Genomic DNA, 18,234 nt, shown 5'->3' with positions numbered 1-18,234 from the left:
CAGCTCCCACCACACAGCAGGCATGCACCAGGGACTTCGTACTCACACAGTCCCCGGGATCAGCAGAGAGGCAAGGGGCCAGGGTCTCATCCCCCCTTTTACATTTGGGGAAACTGAGGTCTGAGAACGTCTTTCAGGCTGGTGAGAGAAACTTCTTTTAGCTCCAAATGCCAGTTAAGGTTGTGCTTCCTATGAGAAGCTGCCAAGGCTCTTCTGCCAAGTGAAGAAATCATGGGGTAAATCTATTTCCCTTTTCACTTAGCCGCCAGGAAGCTCAGAGAGATCTGCAGGCCTATTTCAATAACTGTAGATCCCAGAGCCAACCTATCTGTTTTCATTTCCCACCTAGAATTTGTTCAATTTTATATTTTTTGGCCTTAATCTTGTAATGTATTATATATGCTTTCATGTCTTCATATATGTTCCTGTGAATGAGTGACCAAAAATTAACAAGTGTCTGCCGAAAGCAGGAAGTTCAGTGGGCGTCCCAAGGTCCCACAGCCAGCCCAGTGGTCTATCCGGTGCTTTCCCCACTGGCACCATTTCCTTCCTTCCACCCTCACTCTTCCCTGCCACGGTGGCGCTTCAGCCAAAGGCAAAGTGGAAAGGCGTTCTGAAGCATGAAGACCCTGGTTCAAATCCCAGCTCTGCCACTTACGAACCCTGACCCTTAGGCGAGGGTGAGTGTCTCTGTAAAGTGGGGTATTAATGCCACCACCTGTCTGCACATTGGTGGAGACTGCAGAGCCCACTGGCTCGGTGACCTCCCTTCTACAGGTTCCCTGCCTTTCACGGCCCGCCTCCAGCAGTGTCCTGGCAACTCCCTACAGGTGTCAATCAGGAGATGACAGAGGAATGCAGAGGACAGGGAGGTCTGCTCCAACTTATCTCTCAGGACAGGCTTTCTGGGACAGGACTGAAAAATAAAATTAACTAATAAAGTTTGAGCAAATTTGAGGTTGAATAGAAACCCAAAGTCATTTTTCTAGAATTTCTCAGCTCCGCCTCAGGCAGGGTGGGAGGGCTAAGGTTGTCCCTGTAGTGGTCTGACCACTGGTGGGCTGACCACTGGTGGGCATCTGTCGCAGGCCCTTCTCCTGGCCAGCGGGATGGGCTGCCGGCCCCACGTGATGCACCCTGTGGTTGCCATGGTTTCTGTTTATTCTGGGGAAGACAGCTTCCTGGACATTCGGGGTGGAGGGGAGTGTTTGCAGCACTCTGACTGCAGTCGCCGAGGTCCCCACACGGTCCTCGACTGCACACAGACAGGACACAAAGGCCTTGGATCCCAAGTTGGGTCCCACTGACTGACCTGCGGCTCCGCATCACCTGGACCTTGTTAGAAATGCAAAATCCCCAGCCCCACCCCAGACCTACTGCATCAGAATCCGCATTTTAACAAAACCTTGTGTGCTTCAGATGCGCATCAAAGTGTGAGAAGCTCTGACATAAAGCAGGTAGTGACCAGCCTACTGTGGTGCTTAGTCACTAGGATGCTATTAACCCATCTGCCAGATACCGTATTGTGCTGTGTATAATGCGCACCACATTTTTGTGCACATTATACATGGGATTATTATACCCATGGTATGTTATACCCATGCATAATGTGCATCCTTATTTTTCCCTTAAAAATTTAGGCAAAACAGTGCACACTATACATGGCAAAATCCAGTAGCCAACGTCATTGTCAATCAGTCCCAACCATGGACTGTGGAGGTGAGCCAGCCGAGACGGACACACCCACCAGTGGTACGGTCTCCGCAGTCCAGCTCCGCGTGAGCACCAGTTCCAACATCACCGAGGTGGCAGCTCTATATGTCCTTCGGGTCTGAGCCCCAACCCTGCTCGCCTCACTCGGTCAGCAGAATTCTGTTTCTCTTTGATGCCACGGAGACCAGTCCTCACATTTGCATTCATCGGTCAAAGCCTTTGCCTCTGCCTCCTTCTTAAAGAACCCCACCCCCAACACCAAATAACTGGGAAAGGTTCCCCAAGGGTGCCCCAGAGGAAGATGCTGGGAAGAGGGGCAGATGGGATTCTCCAGAGCCCCAGAGGATGTAGTGAGGGACAGCAAGGCCACTGGTGTCTCTACCTTGGAAGAAGCAGCTCCTGGCCTGCCCTGAGTCAGAAACTCCTCTTCAAGAGACCCTACTCCAGCTTACCCCAGGGTGGGAGCCCCCTGGAGCCCCCTCCAAGGGGGTGTTCATGACCTTTGCAAATCCAAATGTAATAACCAAGTCCTACGTGCTGAGCAGGCCCCAGGGCCAGCCTCAGAGTCTGCAATAATCCAGACATGTGTTTGGACAAGGGGCACCTTGCAAAGCTCGGTCAGCTCTGCCTGTCGCCCAAGGAGAGAAGTGGTTCACCTTTCTCTAATCGCCCTAATTCATTTTTTATTATGAGCTTTCCTGTTTTCTATTTGCCATCTGATTGAAGATATTACCGAAGGCATTTAAACAGCACCAGACCATACCACAATGGCAAACATAACTCTTTTTATTGAAATCTGCATTAATACCTGCATTAATATACATGTAATTCCCTGATCACAAAGACCTCATGGTCCATGTGTCAGACCCTAGGTGAAGGCAGATTTGGCAAGAAGTATATACACAAGTGAGGATTTTTCGAAAGACAGTAAGCTGTGGCAGGAAGGTGCGATAAACCGGGCACTTTCCTGTGCTGTTGGTGAACAGGTGTGACCTGTTCACTAAATGGCATGACAACCTTAGTAAGAGTCAGAAAAGTACTCGCTCCTTTGACAAAGGAGTTCTACTTTGGCCACAGACAACAGCATGGGTCTTGCCTTTGACACCCCTTCTCTATGATACCCCACGGCCAGCCCATCCCCAGATCTCACACCTTCTACCTCCTAACACCTCCCAAGCCCCTCCACTTCCCACCCCATTCCCACCCCACCATGACCTTCCAAGGTAGGACGGGCCAGCAGAGCTTTCTGCAATGGTGGGAAAGTCCTACCCTCCACTGCCCAGTGGCGGCTCCCCTAGAGGCTACAGAACACTAGAAATATAGCTTGTGTGACTGAGGAATACAATTCGATTTGATTTGGTTTTCAGCTTAAAGCACTGCATGTGGCTAGTGGCTTCCATATTGGACAGGGCAGCCTTGGGCTGCTCCTAAACTGTCCAACCGTCTCCCCACATCCACTCTTGCCCCAGCCAGTGTTTTCCCCATGAGACAGCCACAGAGATTCTTCTGAAATGCAGTAATACACCTCAACTCCCAATATGACCCTCAAGGCCCCCTATCCTGGGGACAAGGGGCACCGCAGCTCCCAGGGAGCCTACGATGCCCCAGGTGCCGGGGTGGGGGCGAGGAGAGGGCACAGGGGAGAGCAGTGAAAGCCTCCTGGAGGGGGTGGCCCTTGGGCAGAAATTTTCCAGGTACGAGTTTTCCAGGTAGGTGGGAAACGCCAAAACCAGAGGCACGGCAGTTAGAGTTGCTCCGATAGACACATCCATGAGCGAACAGCAGACCCCCGTCCTCACGAAGCAGAAGTCCTACAGGCGGAGGTAGGACAAGAGCCCTGAACGTAATGAACAGGTAAGTTATATGTGTTAGACGGGAAAAGAGGAAGACAGGTTAGGAGCTTCCGGGGACCCAGGCTGGGGTGGAGCAGTTTGCAGCGGTAAATATTAAGGGAGGCAAGTGCCCAAATTAACACAGTTCTTGAGGCCGCATGAGGGGAGGTGATTTCTCCCCATCTCCCAGTCTTCACAATTTACAGCTTAGTAGAAAGGAAGGGGTGATAACTTCAGGGGTGAAGTCACCCAGAAGTCCTGCTTGCTCGGTGGAAACATCCCCACAGACCAGAGAGAGGTTTGCTATCTCTGAAGGCCATGATGGCTGTGCCTGGTGTCCCAACCCAAGCAACGGGAGTGCCACCTTCCTCCTGCAATGGCAGGGTCACCGACACACAGAACTGGACAGAGGACAAAACAGGGTGGCTGCGCTGGTGTCCACCAGCCCTCGCTGGTCACCCTGGAACTGTAATGATGAGGATTTTGAACATCAACCCCCCACTGCTGTCTCAACTTCCCTCCTAGGGCTGGGCGGGAGGCAAGGGTGGCGTGTTATTCCAGTGGAGATTCACACCAATTAGCACTTGCAGCCCGCAGGCCCTGTGTCCGTCACACACGTGTGTTTAAGTCTCTGGCAACGACGTCCAAATAAGCGAGATGCAGATGGGGAGTGAACGACTCCCGGAAACGCAGCCCGGGATATGGTGTGGCAGCCACCTCTGGAAAACATCCCCGCCGCACTGATTTAGTCACCCCGTCAGCGACTTTTTCTGAACACGGCATGGCGGCCACCGTGCTAGGGTGCCAGGACTCGGGGGAAGAAAGCAAACACGACTCCACTGGTTTGGGAGCTCACAGTCCTCCAGGCGGGACAGACACTCCAGGAATCTCGGGGACGCATCATGCAATGGGGAAAAAATATGCCAGAGGCTGTAACAATACGAGTAATAGGGTAACTGCACGGATTAGGGGCCGGAGTCTTGGAGAACGCGAGGATAAAGCTGAGACCAGAAGGATGAGCCGCAGCCAGCCATGTGAAGGATGAAAGCAAGAACATTCCAGGCCATGGGAAGAACAGGTGCAAAGCCCTCAGGCAAAAAAGAGCAGGGGTGGGGACTGGGGGAGGACCTGGGAAATGACAAAGTGGCTGGGGCAGGGGGGTGGGCAAGATTGGAATCAATAAGGGGGAGGCCGGCTTTGCTGAGCACCGTGTCCCCAGCCCAAAGCCTGACAGTCTGGAAAAGCAGGCTGGGGCTAGACCACACGAGAACCCAGCAGCCAAAAAAGGCATCTGATGTTATCTACACACCAGGGAAAGCCACTGAAGCTTTAAACAGAGGTCTGATAGGTCGGTAAGAGTTCACCGAGCTACAAGGGAGGCCGCTGAGGGGTTTTGCCCAGAGAAATGACAGGATCCAATTCGCATATCAGAAGGATCTCAGTCATGGCCGGGGTGGCTCCTCAGCTCATGCCGATGTGTGACTTGAGGTCGCTGGGGAGTGAATGTCCCCCAAAGCTAAGCATCCACGGCTGGTACGTGGGAAGGGACCACCTTCGAGAGGAGAGCGCCTGACCAGGGTCGTGGTGTGTGGTTAATGTCGCACCGTTAGGAAAACAGGAAAACACAATTACGCGTGTCCCCGATAGACGGTAAAACAGAGCCCAGGACAGTGCCCGGAGGCTGGTGCTCCGGCCAGGAGAGGCAGGCGGGGCAGCTGACGGAAGTGCCACGGGGGGGCAGCGTGCACACTGACGAGTGGGAGGCCAGGCCCTTCGGTATTTTTTTTTTCTTGTCTCATTTAAAATCAAAGCCTGGCCCTGGCCGCTGTGGTTCATTTGGTTGCAGCATCATCCCATACACCAAATGGTCATGGTTCGATTCCCAGTCAGGCACGTGCCTAGGTTGTGGGTTTGGTTCCCAGTTGGGTGTATGAGAGGTTCAGTGTTTCTTTCTCACACAGATGTTTCTCTCTCGTCCTCTTCCTCTCTTTCCCTCTCTCTAAAATCAATAAGCATGTCCTTGGGTGAGGACTAAAAAAATAAAAATAAAATCAAAGTCTGGCTCTTAGGCATCCACAGACAGATTTCTGAAGGAAATTAAAGTGAATTATCCCAGACGCTTGCACGTGCATTATTAGCTCATTTAATTTCATAAACGGGTAAACACTGTTCGTCCCATTTTGTAGACGAGAAACTGAGGTCCACAGATACAAAGTAGCTTTCCTAATGCCTGTGCTCCTCTCTCCAGCCTCATCACTTCACATTGTCAGCTCTTCCTCTGCCTTGGCACTTGATGTTCCTTCTACCTGGAATGTTCTGCTTTCCCTTCTGTATGTGGCAAATCCACCTTTGAACACAGGCCTGGTGTCTCCTCCTCTGAGAAGACTTCCCTGACTGCCTGTGGCCTGGCCTGATGGTCCCACACCCAGATGGAATTGTTTGCTTTTGCCTGTCTCTCTATTAAGACACTGGCTCCGCAAGGGCAAGGACAAGGCCTTTATCACCTGTCTGTGCCTGGCATCTCCCACAAAGTCCTGCAGACAGCTGGCGGTGAATGTTCTTTGGATGGCTGAATGAATGAACGAACTCTTAATGAGTTGAGAAGCCAGGATTGGAGCCCAGGCATTGGCATATCTCTTGATTCCAAGGCATATTCTTGGCCAGAGTATATGTGTGTCTTACACAGATCAATCAGAGAAGATACAGAAACGAGAACTATACCACAAAACATACTGTGGGATTCCATCTTTCCTCCATTCTTTCCTCCATTCTTCTTCTATTTCCCTCAGGGGAAATAGAAAGTGAATATGGGTAAAGCCAACCAAACCCTTTTCCCTTTTGCACGAGAATCGCACCTTTGTTAACTGTTGAGCATGTTTCCCCTGAAGAAGTTAGGATGTTAACTACGTTCCTAGGCAACTCTGTTCATGATGAAAAAGACCCCTGATTGGTAAGTTGCATCTAGACTGGAAGAAACTATAAATAAATTATAAATATCTGATAAAGAAGCCATGCTTTACGTTTCCCCGAGTACACTGACTCTGGAAACTAACATGCCCCTTGCAGGGACCCTTGAAGCGAAGAGTATGAAACTCCGACCGGCGATGTAAGTTTTTTCGGGAATAAGGCTTCCAAGGCAGGGTGGCTTTCAAACTCACCCTCTGTGAATCTCACTCCCTTGCACTTGAACTAAAACCTGGGGTGGGGTTGGCGGGCCTGGCAAACAGGAGTGTTCTGCAGAGATGGAGGGACAGATCCTGTGCTCTGCTGGCAGGTTGTGATTCCTGTCCCTGCTCCTTCCAGGAGACAGGTACCAAGTGTCACCTGTGTGAGTCTGTGAGTCTGAATGTTTAATGGAAGCTTAAAGAGTCCCTGTGGAAGCTGCAATGGGACAAAGGGAACTGATACGGGAGAGAAGAGAGACCTTCCCGACCAGAACCACTACACCTGTTCTGGACTGGAAAGCTCCTTAGACCCTATTGTTTATGAAAGGCATTTAAAAACTGGGAGGGCGCCTGTGCACCCAGTCCTACGAGGGGACCGAGGACCAGAAGAGCACCTGGCAGCAGGAAGGAGGGAGGAGATGACTCACTGGGTCTCCCAGAGGCCTCACCACAGCCTGAGACGTGAGGGTAGGTTATGTGAGAAAACAGGGGCTCAAGGAGGTTGAGTGACAAGTTCAAAGTCATATAGCTTGTACCTGTCAGGGCAGGAACCCAAGCTTTCCACTGAACTCAAAAGTCACATCTCAATCCACTATTTTTTGCATAAAAATCAACTTAGAGCTCAGGAGATCTTATAGAACAGAGAAAGCGTGGGGGCACTGGGGGGACCTTTTTAAAGACTGTGGGTAGCCCCTAATAGCACTCAGTAAATATTTGCAGAATAAATAAGCAACAAAAGGCCCAGGGTCCATCTTCCACATTATCAAGTTCAGTTCAAGTCAAAATACAGCACAATGAAGCAATAGAATTTATGTCTGAGGTTGATCCTGAGTGATGCTACCGAGCTGGATTCATTTCCAGCAAGTCTCTGAACCATTTGTACAAATTAGGCCCTACTTTGAGATAAGCAGGCATTAATTAGCTACAATGTGAGGGCATTCTATTATTGAAGTTGAAAACCAAGGCAGGAGGCCCAGCTAGGAGCCCTGGCCCCCAAAAGAGCCAGTGTACTAACAGGAAAAACAAGGGCAAGCTGACCCCACCTTCCACCCTGCAGAGGCGCCTGTTGGTGGAGGCCTCAGGACAGAGGGGGGCGGAGAGAGCACAGTCCAAGCCAACCCGCTCTTCTGTCGTCTTTTGTAACTTGACCTGTTGGTATTTCACCTATAAAACGGGGACACGTGTGCCTAGCATGGTTCTTGTGAAGACTTAATGAGATGATATGAGTGAATGTACCTGAGATCATGGTAGGAATTCAGAGAATAATTTGTGCTTATTTCTATCCCACTTTTCTCCATCAAATAGAACATTTTAATTTTTAAAAGATTTTATGTATTTATTCTTAGAGAGAGGGGAAGGGAGGAAGAAAGAGAGAGAAACATAACTGTGTGGTTGCCTCTCACGTGCCCCCTACTGGGGACTTGGCCTGCAACCCAGGCATGTGCCCTGACTGGGAACCGAACTGGTGACCCTTTGGTTTGCAGGCCAGCACTCAATCCACTGAGCCACAGCAGCCAGGGCTAAAAGAGAACATTTTAAAAATAAAAATTCGTTAGAGGGGACTTTTTGCTCAAGATGGCAGGCAGAGCACATACTTTTTACTTCTCTCTCTAGATCCCCACTTTTCTCCTTCACAGTCTAATATATCTCTGTATCTCTTACAGAGAACAAAAACTAATTTTTAAAATAAAGAATGGGGGTACTCAAGATAAAGGGAGGAAATGACATAGAGAGTAATAAAATTGGGAGTGAGTTCATGAGCAAAGGACGTTATGATATCCTACGTTATGGCTGCAAGTGACCTCTTTTGCCTCTGAGCTTCCTGGGAGCTCAGAGAAGGTGAAGAGATGGTGAAGAGCAAAGCCATGGTCACTGACCTACATCAAGGTGAGGGCAGGGTACAGGGCCTCTTGTCAGGACATGACAGGACTCTAGGAGAAATGCACGGCCCCCTGCCCAGAGGTGACTCCAGGAGGCATGTTCCAGAGGCACCTTGGAAATCAGTCTGGAGTCCTTCCCACCACACAGGAAACTGTGTGACATCGCCACCCAAGAACTCTCGAGTCCCGCTGGGGGATGTGCGGGAGAATCTCCTTAGGCCCCAGAAAATTCCATTAATTCTGACTTTTCTTCCCTCCGCTTGGCGCTAAGAAGCAATTACCTGCAGCCCTCCTTCATATCGTGAGATAAAGAACCCTCAGTGAGTGACTTGCAATTGCTGAAAGGCATGCTGGCCTTGTCCTGGGAACAAGAGGAAGATGAGTTTTCTCCCCCAGATGCATCACCCCGAAATGCACATGGTGGGTTTCCCCTTTCTACACATTCATCCCCCAAGTGCTGGGATAGTCGTGGCTGAGCTCCTGGCTATAGCCTCCCCTGGGAACCGCCCCCTGCCACAGGGAACTACCACAGCCAATGACGGGGTGGTGCAAGAGACAAAGGCCCAGGCAGCCCCCTGCACAGGTCTGAAGAAGCAGCCCAGGTGCGGAGCTCCAGGGGATGCTTTCCTCAGTATCTGTACTCCAGGCCAGCACCTCCCTCTGCCCAGTTATGCACCCCTCACCCCCTTCACGGTCAACCACCTGAGAACATCCCCCCAAAGAAACCTTCCACGAGCCATTCTACAACTGAGTCTGCGTCCAGGGAGCCCAAGGTAAGAATCTCTCCAAGGTGAAGCAGACTCCCCCATAACTTATAGGGGGCCTGAAGAAGGCAGGACTCTCTAGGACACCTGGCCATGTCCAGCCAGAGCGCCGTGCCCCGAGCCAGCAGTACACCCCTATGGTCCTGGGCCGAGGAGGGGAAACCCTCCCAGAATCGAGCTGGAGCTGGGTTCTCTGAGTGCGCGTCCCAGACCAGCAGCACTGGCATCACTGACTGGTTAGCAGAGCACATGCAGAGAACTCGGAGAGTAGCCCCCAGCAATCCGTGTTGTGACTGCCCTCTGGCCGATTGCCCTCCGGCCGATTCCGCTGCACTGGACTTTGAGAAGCAGAGCATCCCCAGCTACCGGGGAAAATCAAGCACAAGTCATGAAACCTTCCCATCAGCGGAAGACCGAGATGCCGTTGGTGACGCAGGTCTGAATCCAGCACCGGGAAACACTCCCTACTCGCCACCACCCTTTGGGCTCCAAGACTCCACTGCTTAAAGCCCAACGGGCTGGTCTGCGGCACTCCTTCCGGTGATCTCTGCGGGTGTCCCAGCTCCCCCGCAGGCAGGCCTCCCCACCCTAGGCTGATAGGAGCCCCAAACCACCCTCCAAGTCCCCTTGGAACAGCCGCCCCCTCTTCTATCTTGAAAGCCCTCCCTCCACTCAACACCTGCCCCCAGGTAGCTGCTGGGAATTTCCTACAAGTCTCTGCCGTGTGAAGCCATGTCACAGCCTGGCACTGTCACTTCCCCAGGCGATTATACATTTAATTATGAATTACATTTTGAGTCAACATATTACAGATCCACAGTCTTTCTCATGCAGTGAAGGCCGGTTTCCCACGGAGTCCCTGAGCCTTCAGGACAGGGCTGGAACCCTGGCCAGCACACAAGCACTCACCAAAAACCGGCTGAGCGTCTGTAAACCAGCAGCAAGCAGGTAATTACATACAGAGGAACTGCAACTTCGCTGCTAGCAGGCACCAGAAACCGCAATTGTACAGTAGCAAGTTTAAGCTTCAGGATGATTGATTGGAATTTATTATCCAATGTTATACAACACATTTTCACTAAGACATAAAATTACAGTTTACCATGACTCATTAAGTTAATAATTACTTACCATATGCTTTTACCACGGCACCCAGACCAGGCCGAGAAATCACTGTGAAGGGTTTTGGTCCACATGAATCGGAGGCCTGTCCACCACATGGACGCAGGATTTACTGACAGGGACACACAGAACTAAAAGATGGGACGGAAAGGCATGGCCCCGGAAGGTTTGCCACTCTCTTCACCACCACTGCCTAGTTAGCCTGCACCACCCCTGCTAGGTCCGTGGTTCTCAAACAGGGGTGGTTTTCTCCCCTGGGGAATACTTCACACAGTCTGGAGACGTTTTTGGCTTTCATGACCACAGAGGGGCTGCCACTGGAAATCTAGTTGGTAAAGGCCAGGGGTGCTGCAAAACACCCTACCATGCGTGTGACAACCGCCACAACAAGGAACGATCAGGTCTAAACTGCCAGCGTGTCAAGGTTGAGAAACACTATTCTAAATCAAAGGGAACTTTCATATCTGGTACTTTAGTCTGAGCTTCCTAGTAATAATGTGACAAAGGCATGCGGTCCCCTGGTACAGATAAGGCCACTGAGACCCGGAGCGGTTAGTTTAGACGAGGTGCATGAGGTCACCAGCCCACGCCAGTGAATGGTGCGGCTGTGATGTGCACCGACCTTCTTGGTGCCTAACCCACCTCCCCTCCCACGCAGATTCAAGAAGGAAACAGAAAGTCGCAGAGGAAATGAACAGCTACCTGTCAATTCATAATCCTGAACAGTCCAAATTGGAGGCTCAGGAAATTCCAATCCAGAGCCCGTGGCATGGAAGCACCTGAATTAGAAAGACGCCCGGGCATTGTGGGCATGGCCAATCCTCCAGCACTCCCCCGCTGATACTGGGTTCCCCTCACGTTTTACCTCTGAATTGTGCTGCTCTTTGTAAATAGAAGTGAAAACCTTTTATGCTGGGACTGAGTGCCGTATATGCCTGATTCCTAACCCTCCCGCAGGCCACCCCATGGAGAAGTAGGGGGTAGGCAGGGGGGTTGATGTGCCCATTCTGCAGACGGGGAGACTAAAGCACAGGGACGTTATTAACCTGCTTGTGCTGAGGATGATAAGGCAGCATTCGAAGCCAGGTCTGCCGGGTTCCAGGCTCTGTGCTGCCTTCATATCCTGGGACCAGTTCTAATAAATCGGAAAAGCAAAACAGATGGCCCTACAGAATCAGAGAGAGCTGACAGTCACACTGTGGGGGAGTCCTTGGGACAAGAAGGTAGCAGGGGCCTTGTCCTGGGTACACAGATTCCAATCTGCTCTTCCCAACTTTCTGTGCTGGGCTCTGTAAGGGACGGCCCTCCAGGAGTGACCCGTCAGCAAAACACGCCTGGCCCCTGCCCTGCTGTGGGATCGATGTGCTCACCACAAGGTGTCCAGACTGTGTTCAGACAGATGCTAAGCTCCTCAACCCATGGGGTACAACAGGCCACCCTGAATTCATTCGTTCAGTCAATACAGGGTAGGGCAAATGCAGGCTTACAGTTGCGAGTATGCAAAACACAAAGTTGATGCTTGTATTGGTATTTATTAATTATTGCATTATTTTCCCTACAGACGACCGTGCACCTCTGTTTGCCCCACACTGTACTTACTGAGCACCTACATGCCAGACCAGCTCTGGGAACAGAGAAGTGAAGGCAGAGACAGTGGTGACTGCCCTGTGAGGGTCCATCTCCTCAAAAAGCATCATCCTTGCCCTGGCTGGTGTGGCTCAGTTGGTTGGAGCATCGTCCCATAACTGAAGGGTTGAGGGTTCAATTCCCAGCCAGGGCACATATCTAGGTTGTGGATTCAATCTCTGGTCTGGGCACATACAATCCCCTTGTACGGGAGGCAACCAGTCAATGCCTCTCTCACATAGATGTTTCTCTCTCTCTCTTCCTCTTTACCTAAAAAAAGCAATGAAAAAATGTCCTTGGGTGAGGATAAAAAAAAAGCATCATCCTCTTCCTTGCTGCGTGCACAACACTCTACAATTACAAAGGAAATGCTCAGCCTTATTGCCTTATATTCCCATACCACAGGTCCCCGGCTCACTGGACTCCTGGTCACTGATTTGCTCAAAGACAGGCCACTCCCATGCTCAAGGTCACCCAGTAGACTGGGGGCAGCAGTGCCAGGCCTGGGCTGCCCCTCCTGAAATTGGTAAGGTTCAGAGATGTGGTCCTAGAGGATGCTCCAGGACAGGTTGGGGAAGGGCGTATAAGGAACACATTTAGATGGAAAGCAAAAAGAAGTCCCCGACAGAGGGGCAGGCATCCTTCCGGAGCTCCCCGGGACCAGCCATCTCAGCTCAGAGCTCACCTGGCCCAGGGCTCTTTCCCCAGGATCCGCCCACACCCATCTGTGCCCTGCAGAAAGGAGCTGTGGGGACCTCCCCCAGCAGGAGACGTGGGCACAGCAATTCCTACTTCATGGACCTCCATCACAAGGAGACTCCAATCATTCATAACCAAGCTCATCTCAACCCCAGCCAGGTACCAGATGCTGTGCCCAGAGCTGGGTGGGTGGGTATGGAGTTGAATCACTCACACTCCAACACACGTTTCCTGAGTAATTATGGATCAGGCACTGTGCCAGGTGCTGGGCATGGTTCCTGCCTGCTGGGAGCCCACAAAACCTGTACACAAACAGCTAAACCGCTGCCACACACCGAGTGGTTGCTGGACCCGCAGCAGCATCCGCCGGGAGCTCATTGAACATGCGAGTTCTCAGGGCTCTGGTCCAACTGAATTGAAATCTCTGGGGGCGGAGCCCAGTGATCTGTTTTTAAAATCTTGTCAGATGATTCTTCATGTGTACAGACATTTGAGAACCACTGGTCTAGACCACAAGCCCTTCCCCAAGCTCCCCACTTAAAGCTGCAAACCAGCACCTGGCCTTGGCACCCCTAACCCTCTTTCTGGCTTCATTTCTCCACAGTTGTAACACCACTGGGAAGAACACCATATATTTTGCCCATATACTGATGACTCCCATACTAATATACGAGCTCCAGAGGGCAGCATTTTGAGTTTCTTTTGCTCACTGCTGTAGCATCAGTTGCCTAGCACAAAGAGAGGCTCAATAAGTGTTGACTGATTGATGGATGGTGGAACATGCCAAATCCCATGCAGTACCAGTTTGGCTGTGGCCTGAGGGAGAAAGAAGGTGGCTGGCCTTGGAGTACTGCATGGAGAAACGGATACCCAGGTTGGCCTTGAAGGGTATTTGGACCAGTGATGAAGGATGCTTGAAACACAGAGATGCTAAGCCTCTTACCAGGCGAGGTTCCAGGTCATTGAGGTGATCAGTATGTTCATAGCTGGTATGTTCCAGGAACTATCCTAGCCTACCCTACCTCAGTGAGCACTCCCAGACCTCCGAGGTAGGCAGTGCTGTCTTCAAGAGGACACTGAGGCTCAGAGACATTAGATTATTTGTCCCACCCACAAAAAGACTTGTATAGGAATGTCGACTGCTGCTTATTTATAACAGCTCCAGTCTGGAAACAAACCCGCCATCTATCGGCAAGTGAACAGATAAGCCAATTGTGCTACATCATACAATGTAATATAACTTAGCAATAAAATGGAACACACCATGGATATAAACAACACAATGAATCTAAAAGACACTGTGTTGGGCAAAAAGAAGCAGAGGAAAATATATCTTCTGCATATGAAGTTCTAAAACTTAAGTATACTTAGTGCACTTAAACTGAACTTGCACAAAGCTTGGTGGTAGAAATCCAATGAGCAGTTTCCTCTGGGGGAGGGGGGCAGAAATGGGTATTGACTAGAAAGGAGCCCAAGGGAACTTTCTAGAGTGATGGGAATATCTCTATATCTGGAATGGGATGGTGGTTACTGTCAAAACCACTCTGCACTTAAAATATGCATTTTATTGTATGTAAATCATATCCCAATAAAAAAGGAGCTAGGGAATCATTTGCCCTGGGTTCCCAAAGCCACAAACGGAGATCTGAACCCGGGTTTGCCCAAACCAACAGCCAGTTTACAGGAGGCTGCCAGAGTGGAGCAGGGAGCTCCCGGTAATGCCGCAGTGTGGTAAAGTGCCCTGCCCAAATCTGAGCAAAGGGTATTCGCAGTTACCCTGGGGAGAGTGTCACAGCCCCCCACCCCCCAAGCCACAACAGAGACTTGTGAGGAGCCCAGATGAGTGTCAAGAAACTTGGGTTCAGGCCTCAGCTCTGTTTCTTGCTTCCTATGTAACCTCTGAGGGCACGACTCCGTGACTCAGTTTCCCTTTCTGTGAAGCAGGGAAGGAGGGAGCAGTGGTTCCCAGCATGGCACCGCAGATCCTGGGGCCACAGGGCCACAGGCACCTGCACTCATCGTGCACCGCTGTTACATGAAATGAGTCACGTGCCTGCCTCACCTCTGGGAAGCTGTTTCTCAGATGCATGGTAATGTTAGCGTGATTGATAAAACACACAGCTATTTCAAAGCAGAAATGAAACCATAGCAGCTTCTCGCCATTGTGTGTTTCCTCAAACAAAAGACACCAAAAGGACAGCCACTGCTCCTGACTTCGCTTTAAAGAGGCTGGAATCTCTGTGGAGAGGATCGCTAAGGGGACAGTCACCAAGGGAACGGTCGCCAAGGGCCCTTCCAGGTCAACTGCACAGTGGTTGTCCCTCATCACTTGGGCTAACGCTTGCCCTTGTGTTTCTCAGGCCTGGGTCCCTGTGGGGATGAGCCTGTTGACTGGACTCCGGAGACCCAGCCCTTAATGCGCAGGCCTGTCCTGGCTCTACAGCCCAGCCTCCAGGCCTTAAGTGTGGTCACTGCTGCACCTTGGCTTCCCCCCATTTCTGACAGTGACCAGCTGCAGGACAGAGCCTGGGCATCTCCCTCCCCAGGCCCTCACCATCAGCTTCTGGTCATAACGTGCCCCGTCTCCCAACCGCCACTATTAAAGGCCACTCTCCACTTAAAGATCCACTTCTAGCAGGCCTTTCGCCCACCCCTAGCTGAGCTCAGTGACTCCCTGTCTCACCATGCCGCAACCTGAAGGACTGAAAAGCTTGTCTCACATACAAGTGCAAGGTCAGACCTTTCTTTCAACCATCCTCAGACAACCACCCTCCTCCACCTGGATGCACTCCCAGCTCCACCAGTTTCTCATTCCCTGTGCCTGTCCCCCCTGGGCCCGGGTTTCTGACTCCTGGTGCTGAGTCAGACCTTTACAGAGCATCAGAATAAGGCAGGGCCCTTGGCCGAGTGCCACCGCCCCGAAGGCCCCCATCTGCGACCACCCCACTCTAGAGAGATCTACAGCAACGCCGCCCTCAAAAGGAGCACTCCCTGGACTGAGAGAACCCATCCACCCAGACTTTGAGGCACAAATTCCCAATGCCCAGCCATGTCCCCAAAGCAGAGCCTGGAGCTTTGCCAGCTTCATATTTAAAAAACAAAACAAAACAAAAAACCCAGGGCAAAAGACAGACCAGCTGCCCCCACACCTAACAGTCGTTTCCTCCCTGAAGACTCCACTTGCTACTTTTAATCAATTTTCCCTCCACCAGACTATAAACTGCCAGAGAACCAGCCTTCTCTGGAGGACATGCACCATTCCCCTCCTTGGCTTCCAACTTTGCGGGTCACGGGACAAAAGATATTCATCCCCATCCTCGGAGAGACCTCACTTGCAGCCCACCGCCGCCCCCACGGCGCCCCTGGCCCGTATAGCTCCAAAGCTCACGCCTCGCCCAGGGCAGAATGTAGAGGGCTTTGCAGAGGCCACTCCAGGAGCCGCCCCCCAGGGCCTGAGGATGAATTCAGAGGCCCTGCCCCGGAAGCCCAGCGTTTTGTGCTGGGACGCCCCTTTCCGCACCCCCCACAGCAAGGGGCACGACGAAAAGCCAACGGGGCGGGGTGAGGTCGAGACCCTGGGGGGGCAGCCGATCCAACCACCGGACGCGCACTCACCAGGCAGCGCCACCGAGCCCTCGCGTCTGCGCCAGGGCCGCGGGGAAACCCACGCGCGCCGTTCAATCCGGGCTCCGAGTGACGAAAAGCAGCTCTGGGCTCCCGGCGGCCCGGGACGGACGCACCGACCGGCGGACACGCGGACAGTCTCTCTCCTAACAAAGTTTGAAAGTTCCCCCCAAGGCCAAGGAAGAGAGGCACAGGGCAGGTGCACCTAACGGCCCAGGGTCCGCTCGGCGTGGGGAGCTGGAGTCGGACGCCGACTGCCCCGGGTTCCAGGCACGCGAGCTTCGGTCGCGACCCGCGCAGCGCAGCGGGAACCTGGCTGCGGGTGAGAATGGCGCTCTGGGAGAGGGAAGGCGGTGTCCCTCACGGCAGCCCGGCCCGGAGGAACAGGCCTGGATTGGCCACTGCAAACTCGAAATCCGAGGCCCAGCCTGGGAGTGACGGCCAATTAGTAAACGGCCCAATTAGTGCGCGGCGACGCCTGAGAAGTTAAACCCCGACGCACGAGCGTGGATGGCCCAGATGGGGGAGGGGCGGCGCGGGGGCTGCGGCTGCCCCTGGGTGACCGCGTGCGACTGCGTGGCCGTCAGAGTGATCAGCGTGTCTGAGGTTCACCGTCCACGGTGGCTGAGTGTGGCAGTGTGCGCCTGTGTGAGTCATTTGGAGTGCGAGCGTGTGACTGTCAGAGCGACTTCTTTGTGTGGCTGCCCCAGTTGTGACTGGGTGTGACAGCGGATGGGGGCTCGTAACAGGGTGTGTGGCACAGCGGTGCGTGAATGGGTGACTTGTCTGCGGCGGTGTGACAGGGCGCGTGGGCGAGTGCCTGCGTGTCATTGTGTATAAACGACTGTCACGGTGACTGGTGTGTGAGTAGGTGCGTGGCTGTGTGTGACAGTAGGTCAGCTTGTGAGTGGGTGTGAGGCTGTCAGGGGGACGTGGGTGAGTGTGAGTGTCACTGTGACATCGTGTGAGTGACTGTCGGGGTGACTTCTGCCTGGGATGCGAACAACTCGGGGCAGGAGTGTAGCAGCAGGCGCATCTGTGAGTGGCGTGTGCCCGTCGGCGGGGCTGAGGCGTGCGTGTCCCCGAGCCTGGGCGCCGCCGGTATCTCCCCCCGGGTGCCCCGGAGGGTGCCGGCGTCCTGCGCCCCCAGGTGACTCCTGCCTGCGCTCCGGCCTCGGCGCGGGTCCGAAGGCGCGGGCCGGGCCCGCCCGCCCAGGCCCCCACCCGGCCCCCGCCTACCTTGCCGCAGTGGTAATAGTCCAGGTGCGCCAGGCCGGCGGGCTCGGCCCCGGGCCGCGCGCCCACCGCGGGCGCCGAGGGGTACAGGCGGACGTCCATGGCGGGCGCGGCGGCGGCGGCTCCCGCGGGCAGTGCCTGGGCGGGCGGCGGGTGGGAGTCAGTGTGAGAGCCGGTGTGCGAGCGCGGGGGGCGGGCTGGGGGCGGCGCCCGGCGGAGCGCCCCGCCCCCGCCCCCGCCCCGCCCTCGCGCGCTATTGTTCCGGCCGCGGGCGCAGCCTTGGGCCCGGGGCCCGGGCCCATGGGAGGAGGTCCCGCCTTCGGGCCGGGTCGTCTTTGGGTCCCGGGCCAGGCTGTCCGCCCCTGGGAGTCCGGGAGGGTCATGTGCCTGTTCTTTCCTGTCCCGCCTTTCGCCACCAAGGAGGAAAGGAAGGAGAAGCCTGTACGACACCTCTCCCCAGAAGTGGGGCACTCCTCGTCCTAAACATTTAGGGCGACAATAAGCCCCACGCAACGTCGGAGGAGAGAGAGGAAAGTGGTGACAGGAACTCTTTCGGAGATGGGTGCTGTCCTAC

At 53.3% G+C, this 18,234-nt stretch overlaps 1 protein-coding gene across 5 annotated transcripts in view; it reads right to left on the bottom strand.

The window, feature by feature from the left end:
• The window catches only part of TOX2 (TOX high mobility group box family member 2), a 107,406-nt gene extending 89,544 nt beyond the window's left edge, over positions 1-17,862 (bottom strand). For 3 of the 5 annotated variants that reach the window (XM_037164493.2, XM_037164495.2, XM_037164494.2), the window contains exon 1: positions 17,664-17,859. In XM_037164493.2, the coding sequence (XP_037020388.2) occupies positions 17,664-17,762 (99 nt within the window). In that variant the 5' untranslated portion in view covers positions 17,763-17,859. Of the gene's footprint in view, positions 1-16,415; positions 16,758-17,663 lie in introns of those variants that run through there. The other 2 variants (XM_053671282.1, XM_053671283.1) reach the window with 2 other exon arrangements.
• Positions 17,863-18,234: the final 372 nt, after the last annotated feature.

This window comes from Artibeus jamaicensis, unplaced genomic scaffold, assembly GCF_021234435.1.
Source record: "Artibeus jamaicensis isolate MK-2021 breed Jamaican fruit bat unplaced genomic scaffold, CSHL_Jam_final contig_685, whole genome shotgun sequence".
Taxonomy (NCBI): domain Eukaryota; kingdom Metazoa; phylum Chordata; class Mammalia; order Chiroptera; family Phyllostomidae; genus Artibeus; species Artibeus jamaicensis.
The sequence above is the reverse complement of the archived record's forward strand: the minus strand, read 5'-3'. Positions and strand labels throughout refer to the sequence as shown.